Genomic DNA, 10,000 nt, shown 5'->3' with positions numbered 1-10,000 from the left:
GATTTAAAAACGGGTATTTAACAACTGACCATATCCATGTAATAAATCAGCTAATTGAAAAACTCAACTGAGTATTACAAACTACTATGTATGGCATTTATAAACAATGGGAAAGCTCTTGATTCCGTCAAAACTTCAGCAGTAATAAAAGGCATTCAAAGACAAGGTATAAATGGATCTTATGTTAAAACAATTGAAGATAATTACAGTATACGGCAAATGTAGGAATACTAAAACTACATAAAGGTAATGAGATAACTCCGATTGAGAAGAGTTAGATAAGGAGATCCCATCTCACCTAAATTATTCACAGCGTGCCTATAAGTTTTTAAGAATTTAGATGGGGAAAATGTAGAAATTAATATTAATTGGGAATGCCTTAACAACTTAAGATTTTCAGATTATATAGTTATGTATAGTGAATCATGGGAGGAATTACAAAATCTGATAGAAGATTTGAATAGAGAAAGTAGAAATGTAGGACTGAAAATAAATATGATTAAAACTATGATAATGTTCAATAGAATTGTAGAGAAACTACAATTAAGGGTTATGGACGAACCTCTGGTTTTAATAAATATACTGTGCGTACTTATGACAGAACAGTAAGTGTTTCCCCAGGACATATGACCGATTTTAAAAGAAGGATAAGCATGGAATGGAGAGCTCTTGGTAAACAATAAACAAAATGAGATTAGGAAAATTAAATTGCTACTTTCTCTATAAAGAAAAGTATTCAATCAGATGGTCCTGTCAGTATCAATTTATGCATCGGAAACTTGGAGCTTTACGAAAGCCTTAGAACATAAACTAGTTACAACTCAAAGAGCTGTGGAAAGAATAATGATGAGAAGAGAAAGGAAACGAGCAACAGGGATACGAGAGCAAACTAAAGTAGAGGATATTCTAACAACATGTAAGAAAGAGAAATGGACAAGGGCAGGACATATGAGAATTGATGGACATTGAGAATAACGGAATGGGTCCGTAGAGATTGCCAACAAAGCAGGGAAGGAAGAGAAGACGATGGATTGACGAGCTAAAAAAAGTTCTTGGTCTTTTGACTTACCAGACAGTGCTACACTGGATCTTCTCTCTGGTTACGACTTATTTTTCCTTTGCCTAAACATACACCGAATAAACTGGCCTATTCATTCCACATTCTCTTTTGTCCTCATACATCTGACACCACTGAGACTAACAAACAATTCTTCAACTCTCAAGTGGTTAACTACTGCTCCGTAATTGTTCATTGGCTACTTTCCTATTGTCAGGGTAGAAGAGACTCTGTAGCTATGGTAGGCAACATTTCTAGAGGAAGGACACTCCAAAATCAAACCATTGTTTTCTAGTCTTGCGTAGTGCCATAGCCTCTGTACAATGGTCCTCCACTGTCTTGGGTTAGAGTTCTCTTGCTTAAGGGTAAGTTACACTTAGGCACACTATCATCCCTTCAGTGTTTATATATATATATATATATATATATATATATATATATATATATATATATATATATATATTGGATCCCTCTCTTTGCTTACGGCTCATTTTGTCTTTCCCTACACATACACCGAATAGTCTGGAATATTCTTTCCACATTCTCTTTTGTCCCTGACAACTATTACATTTTCACACAAAAGCAAATGAGAGAGAGAGAGAGAGAGAGAGAGAGAGAGAGAGAGAGAGAGAGAGAGAGAGAGAGAGAGAGAAAGATTATATAATATATATATATATATATATATATATATATATATATATATATATATATATATATATATATATATATATCTTACCAAAGCTAATGGATCGATGAGAGTCTTACTTGCGTAATCGTGATACTCATAGAAAATTACTGTAATTAAAATGTATTGAGTGAGTTAATAATTTGCCTATTGGCCGGAATAAAAAAATCGGTTTATAGCTGCAGTCTTCGCGAAAAGAAATCCCTGTCATTTTAAATTATTGATTAAGGAGGTTACGTATATGTCTTCTGCCTTCCAACTACTTTTAACTTAATTTGCTTAATCTACCTATATTTTATGCTTTCTTTGTTTATTTGGAAATATAATATGTACTGAACAAGTATATCGTAAATCAGATTACTGAAATATAAACGGAAAATTATGCTTAATTATTGGTCATAAAAACTCCAGTATATTGCTTCCTTACTTGTATAAAAATTTTCTACTTCTGAATACATATGTATTCTTTATTTACTTTCAAACTTATAGTGTGCATAGACATACTCTTTAGTTAAGATAACAAATGACAAAGTGGGCAGAATTTAGATTTATAGTAACGCGCATATACAAAATGGAAGCATCTGGCACTTTTTTTCAGCGGCATTTGTTATGTTTTTGCGACAAAAACACAAAGATAATCATCTTTAGCCGGTTTAACATGCATTATAACTTTATAATGCCATGTCTATACTCAATAGACAAATTAAGGATGGAATGCAATAATATGTCATATAAGGAAAACGAATTTGATTTACATCGTACTTGGCAACTGCACACTTGTGAGCGACTCTGACTGGTCTGCTGCTGCGACTACAGCGGCGGGCTGCTCTGGACTCTCGACTTGAGTCTTCTTCTCATGATCAGTTTCGAGTTAGCTGTGGTTTGAGTCACGTCGTGGTCATGTGAACACGGTGCTGTATTGGTGGTATACAATGTTGTGTCCTGTAAAGGTTGTATAGCAAAATGGCTTCACCAAGCCAGCGTGAGAGCCAGAGACTCTTTGATTATTTTGCGATCATTGGACTAAGCCCCGATGCAAGCTTGGAACCCGACCATTTACAAGGTAAAGTCCCATTGATTTTGTCCTGGGGAGACAGAGATCCTGCTTTGTGTGTAGCCAGTCACTGGGGTAGCTCAGCTTCAGGATGTCGTCGCTGGGGTGGATAACGCCTAATCTCCTCCGTTTTCCTCCTCGCCCTTTTGTTATCTTGTTGTTATCATGTTTCCTGCGCTAGCGTGATTCATGATCATCTCGAATCCATCAGTAAAATGAATTTTGCTATTCGCCCATCGCTGCGTTAAACTATAATGGGTTCAAATCTTCAGTAATGGCAAAGGTGTCTTATAACAATTAAAGAGCTATTAATAAAAATAATCGTGTTCGGTATTTGCATGATTTGTCTAAATAGTTCAATAGTTATAATAAACTAGTTATTTTAAGAAAAGTTGGGCCCTAATCCGGTATCGCTATATCATCATTACTAGAATTCGCATTTTGTGGAGATTACAACTAATGCATATTTGAAATGGGTAACATGCGACATTGTGGTTAAGAGATTGTCTTTTTGGCAGATGACACTTATTTATTATTGGTTCATGGCTTCAAATAGGATCATTGCCTATTATTGGTGTGATTCTCATATGTATGTAACGTTGACACTGATTTCTCTTGACAGATAGTGTAGATTTTCATTCTAGGCTGGTACGGACGATTATTTTATCAGTATAACAAGAACCAACAATTGAATATATTTCTGTTTAAAGTAATTTGAAAAAATGCCCCGGTGAAGTGGAATTATTATTATTATTATTGTGATTTAAACATGTTTGTGGCCTCCCTCCCCCCCCCCCTCCCTTTCTGAGGAAAAATATTAGCAACATGAGAACCCTTGTTGTTGCCTCCCACTGCATAGATGAACGATTTATAGATCATAGTTTCGAATTGCGATCCAGATATGAAGAGGTCCCCACTAGTAGGTTGTCGTCTTATAATTTCCATGAAATGTATAAAAAGAATCAAATAATGACGTTACCGTTGCAACAGTACATTCTTGAGGACGCATATTGTCAGAATGCGTCCTCTTTCTTAGAAATGATATAGTTTAAATTTCGCTGTTTGTAACTGAAGTTTTGTCATTCTTTGTATCATTTATTTTGGATTGCATTCTGAAGATTGCCGCAGTTTTATAGCATGTCACCTATTGACCCATGTGCCAGTATGACACAGAATTATGCACAGTATTCCCATCTTAATGTCATCTGAATTTGGTATTCCCTGGGTTTTATTTTTGTTCAACCCATCATTCTTCACCCTAATGTAACTTCTACCCCCCCCCCCCCTCCTATTGTTCTTGCCACCCCACAGTACTATCCTTGCAAACCCGCCAGACATGCAATGATGCCTTACGTAACTTCTCCACTCTGAGTTTTTACCCGTTTGACTTGTTTTTAGGTTGTGACAGCTACAGAACGTTTATTCTCTCTCTCTCTCTCTCTCTCTCTCTCTCTCTCTCTCTCTCTCTCTCTCTCTCTCTCTCTCTCTCTCTCTCTCTCTCTCTCTTTTCCTGTATTTTGTTAGTCATTCTGTTTTATGTTGTTTCTATTTATATTAGAAGTTTTGACGTTTACTAAAACAATTTCTGAATCATTTACCTCAAACGATTTTTTTTGTCACTTTGGTCAACTTGGATTTTATTATTATTATTATTATTATTATTATTATTATTATTATTATTATTATTATTGGTTGAGCTACAAACCTAGTTTAGCAGGATGCTGTAAGCCTAAGGGCTCCAGCAAGGAAAGATATTCCAGTGAGGAAAGGAAGTTAGGAAATAAATAAACTACTTGAGTATATATATATATATATATATATATATATATATATATATATATATATATATGTATGTATGTATGTATGTATAATATAACACACACACATATAAATTATAATATATATATATATATATATATATATATATATATATATATATATATATATATATATGTGTGTGTGTGTGTGTAATGAAGATAGATATGTCACTTTGTTCTTGTGGAAACTTCGGCATTAGTATAATGAGAAATTCTTGAAATAACCTATCTTAGAAAATTGAAAGACATTTTAACCCTAATCCTTGTACAGTAGCCTTAACCGGTCAGCCCCAACAGTAGGCCTATTGGTCGGAAGCCATATGTAGCATTTCACGTAGACCAACGATTTTTTTTTTTAAATATCTTTTTAACCAATGGTATGGCTTGCCGCCTTAGTGAAAAGTTTTATTGTAGCATTACACGGCAATTTAGTACTAAGGTTTTAAACACAGTTGAAACAATGAATAACAATGCATACTTAACAGTCGCTTACTCGTAAATACAAAAATTTTACTCACCCTCCCTAAGTTAGTTGATGAATTAAAAGTAAATCTTATAATGTTAAACGGTAATTCATTTAAAAAAAAAAATAACCACCGTTCACCTCTCCATTTTGTTCGTTTCAGAGTCTAGTTTTCTTAAATAACTATTATTCTTAAGTGTCTTGGTTGTCATATCTAATAAGTAATTATTAACTCTGCACGTTTTCGTATTTTACTTCTTTTGGCAACTTTATAAAGTTAATGTTTATTTCTTTATCTGCTGCAGGATCATTCTCGTCCAGTCACAAGTCATCGTCATTACAAGTTGTCAAAACCAATTAAACATTACCAAATAAAAAGAAAATTTCTTACATAATGAGTCTGGTTGAATATTATTTATTTTTCTTGTGGTTGTCATTTTTATTCCATAAACAGATATTTGTCGATGCGCTGTGTGTGAATTTATGCTTTCAGTGGTATATTTTGTAGGGTCGTTTACGTTCAAATCTATTCATGTTCAACTTGTATTTTTGTGTGTTGCCAGTGAAACTTAATAAGGATAGGAGCGATCTTATTCCGTGACAATTTTATTTTGTTTGTTAGCTTTTAACGGCAGCTTCTAAAGTAAATTCATTTATCCAATTATGTAGAATGTTACAGTTGCCTAGTTTAGTCTTGTGATTTTATATATGTCTATAAACCCTTTTGTCGGAGTCATATTATAAGCCCTCTTCACGAAGGGAATTTTTGTGAGCTAATATATAATTTTTACTATATGTTTATTTTTCTTATCTTGATTTTTTTTTTCGTTAGATTCACAAATACAGTATATGATGTATCAGCGTTATCTAACAATTGTTAAACCACATTTAGATAAATTGTTTATATTGTTGAGTTTCTCTTGATGTCAATCCAATGTGGTCGAAATGTCCTCTTTTGTTATCCATAATGAGGTAAAATCGAATTAAATGCGAACTTGTACAGTACTTCACCTTTTTCCACATAACAGTGATGTAGCCGATATCAACATAGTTTGTGGGTCAAATAACTCAATAACCCGAGAACCATCCCACTTACTCCTCCTGAGCCAGGACAGACACCCCACCTTGAAATCCATCTTTGCATCTTAACCTAAGCAGTGAAGTGTGGACCTGATGAGTGTTAATTGTGATAGAAGGAACTATGAAAGACCGAGTGATAACAATTTACAGGACTTTCTTAATCCTAAAGCTAAAACACATAGTCTAAGGAAAACATACCTACTTAAGATTATCGCCATAACTGTAGATTGCAGCACTTAGCCAACCACTTGTAAATGAAGGCTACTTGAGCATTTTAAATCTGTAGATAGTAATTCCTGGTCTAGATATCAGTCTCAGTCACCGTCGTTCAGTTAGTTCTTTATACATGTTGCATCATAACTCCTCTCCCTCTTAAATTGTTAAGTGATTGGTATAATGTTAGTTGCATTAGCTTTGTTGCAGGGCTGAACATTCAGTGCTAAGCTCTTCCACCGCTTTCAGCACCAAGCTTGATTGTGGTAACAGTTGGAATTTTTTTTCGGGCTCTGTCATTTTTTCTTGCCATAAATTTTTATGGCTCTCTCTCTCTCTCTCCTCTCTCTCTCTCCTCTCTCTCTCTCTCTCTCTCTCTCTCTCTCTCTCTCTCAGCCCCAATGCGGGCTCTTTAATTATTCTGTCCGTATTATTCAGATATTCCTGTTATTTTTCAGTCTTCTGGCCTTTATTGTCTTTGTTTGTTTAATTTCTCCTGTCGTTATTTTCCCCTTTTCACTTGCCCATACTGTTATGGAATGTCCCTCTCTTCGTTTGCTTTTCCCCAACCTAACTTAAGCCTCGATTCTCCATTTTACGTGCTCGTTTAATCTCCCTGTTACTTTGTAATTGGATTTTTGTAAAGTTAAAGTAATGCGAATATTTGCCCATTCCTGTTTCACCTTTTTTATTTTATTGTTATGCCTTGGCTGTGTAAATGGAACTCTGTCGGGATAGTCTCTAGGTCATGTTTGTGTTGTCATATAGTAAACTGCATGAAGGGAAATGGGTCCTACATGAGTATTCTTTAAAATTGTTAATTGTATAAAAGAGCAATGAATAAAAAACGACCAGTAAATGTACTTTTTTTTTGTCATTTTACAATCTTCATCCAAACGGGAGAGGGTAGAATTGTCAAGGGAAGTATTGTAGATACAGGAAGTGTTTCAATGTGTAGGTTTTTCTGGCCTACTGAGAAGGAATAAGGAAGCGCCTACTAGTACGTGCATATATTGTATATACAGTATATCTACAAGGTCATCTGGTACGAGTTTTCCTCATGAAGTACAGACCTGGTACCGTAAAGCCGTGAAAACATATCTCACACTCTAACTGTTGCTGCAAAGGTGAAGTAACTTTACCGTTTATGAAGCTAATAAAAAAACATATTTTTACAGGGTACTCTTGGAGACAGGAATTTCAGTTATAATATAATAGCACTGCAGCCTTAGTAAAGAAAACATGAGGTCAGTCGCCCTCTGGTGAATTTAGCAAGGTCAACCCACCCTCTCTCTCTCTCTCTCTCTCTCTCTCTCTCTCTCTCTCTCTCTCTCTCTCTCTCTCTCTCTCAATAGAATTTAGAATTGCCCAGTAGGCACATTTAAATTTACCCCCCTTTTATGCACTTACATTTATTTGAAATTGGCATCGCAGTTGTAATTTATTCAATTGAGCATGAAGGTGGAAGTAAAGAATTGATTTAAAAGGTTGGTTCACTTGAAGTACCATTATTATTATTACTAGCCAAGCTACAACCCTAGTTGTAAAGCGAGATGCTATAAGCCCAAGGGCTCCAACAGGGAAAAATAGCCCAGTGAGGAAAGGAAGTAAGGAATTAATAAATGATGAGAATAAATTAACAATATATCATTCTAAAAACGGCAACAGTGTCAAAACAGATATGTCCTATATAAACTATTAACAACTTCAAAAACTGCTATGTCATATAAACTATAAAAAGACTCATGTCAGCCTGGTCAACATAAAAACATTTGCTGCAACTTTGAACTTTTGAAGTTCTACTGATTCAACTACCCGATTAGGAAGATCATTCTACAACTTGGTAACAGCTGGAATAAAACTTCTAGAATACTGTGTAGTATTGAGCCTCATGATGGAGAAAGCCTGGCTATTAGAATTAACTGCCTGCCTAGTATTACGAACAAGATAAAATTGTCCAGGGAGATCTAAATGTAAAGGATGGTCAGAGTTATGAAAAATCTTATGCAACATGCATAATGAACTAATTGAACGACGTTGCCAAAGATTAATATCTAGATCAGGAATAAGAAATTTAATATACCATAAGTTTCTGTCCAACAAATTAAGATGAGAATCAGCAGCTGAACACCAGACAGGAGAACAATACTGAAAACAAGGTAGAATGAAAGAATTAAAACACTTCTGATCACCGAAAATCTTGTAAGACTTTCTCAATAAGCCATTTTTTTTGCAGTTGAAGAAGACACAGACCTAATGTGTTTCTCAAAAGTAAATTTGCTGTCGGAATTGCATTTATCAGAACTGCGTAATTTTCAAGCTTATTTGGACTTTTTATCGGATGCATGTCACAGTAATGTTTTGTGCAATCCTATACGTTCCGAATGATAAGTACTGAATTCGTTTTCTATTATCTTAAAGTTATTGGTATGTTTTTCCAATCTCTCTCTCTCTTTCTCTCTCTCTCTCTCTCTCTCTCTCTCTCTCTCTCTCTCTCTCTCTCTCTCTCTCTTAGAAAGTGGAGTTTGTTGGTTTTGGAAGGCCGCAATTGTTGGAGCCATATGCCTCTGGGTTAACAGTTTCCTTATGTTGCCAGCTTATGAATGGATGCGTCAGGTTTCTGAATCGTTGTGACTTAGTCCAAGATTGCTTTCTTATTAACCGAACAGCGGAGTGACAAATACATAGTGGGTGTAGAGTATCAATTTTTAAGAATAATCAATTTTTAAGATTATTCTAAAGAATCAATTTATGAATGATGGTTGTCAATTGATCTAAAGTATAAGCCAGTATAGACCGTTTGAATGACTTGCTTTAAATGTAGGATTTGGTTAAAATGTAGCATTGGCTCGGTTATCCTTCGTATTTTTTGGCTACAGGAATGTGCTTCGAAGTTGGTTGGATTTTTATTGGATGGACTTGTTCTTTTGATAAGAGGAGCGAGTTAGCGCCTTCGAAATCCGCATTTACTCAGTTCCCGTTTCCTTTCTCTATCTTGCTGTCCAACCACGTAACTTATAGAAACGTCAAATACACTGTATAGAACATCTATGGGGATGTTCCTCCTCTTGTGCTTGGGCTCTGAATGGTCTCGCAGTCCTCATCGCCTCGCCACGTAAACTGAATTCATAAATTATATTGAGAATCGTATATGGTGATTCTTCATGAAGATAAATAACATAATCCATTGTCATTATGTATGTGGTATGTATCTTTATGCAAATTTCGGTATCATCGTTACATCGCGGATGTTCCTCGTGACCATGTAATCAAATTCGTGGATATTGGTCGATCAGTTTTTATTCTATTTTATATTAGTATTAACTTAATCCTTGATTATAGAGCTGATTTGTTAAGTATCTCATAAATGATTTTATCCCGTTGAATGTGGAAGATCTCGCCCAGACCCTCTGATTTTTTTATGGTAAATGGTTGTTGGAGTAGTGAGGACGTCAGTGTATTATAGCGTCATTTTACATCGGTAAATAGCTACAATCTGTAACGATCGGCTGGCAACTAGGTACCTTATTTGCTGCTTAGATCAACAGAGGCAGGGCATTTTAGGAAATGGACTATTCGTTCTTCCGTATCCGGTTCGATTATCCAGTATTAGTCATTGGGATTACTTGCT

The 10,000-nt window shown here is 35.1% G+C and overlaps 1 protein-coding gene across 4 annotated transcripts in view; it reads left to right on the top strand.

Moving 5' to 3' along the window:
• Window positions 1-2,549: 2,549 nt before the first annotated feature.
• pns (pinstripe) overlaps window positions 2,550-10,000 on the top strand; it is a 281,719-nt gene continuing 274,268 nt past the window's right edge. For all 4 annotated transcript variants that reach the window (XM_068392649.1, XM_068392651.1, XM_068392648.1 and 1 more), the window contains exon 1: window positions 2,550-2,805. In XM_068392649.1, coding sequence (XP_068248750.1) covers window positions 2,706-2,805 — 100 coding nt within the window. In that variant the 5' untranslated portion in view covers window positions 2,550-2,705. The remainder of the gene's footprint in view (window positions 2,806-10,000) is intronic.

This window comes from Palaemon carinicauda, chromosome 18 (assembly GCF_036898095.1).
Source record: "Palaemon carinicauda isolate YSFRI2023 chromosome 18, ASM3689809v2, whole genome shotgun sequence".
Taxonomy (NCBI): Eukaryota; Metazoa; Arthropoda; class Malacostraca; order Decapoda; family Palaemonidae; genus Palaemon; species Palaemon carinicauda.
Note: the sequence above shows the minus strand (reverse complement) of the source record. Positions and strands in the feature narration are given on the sequence as shown.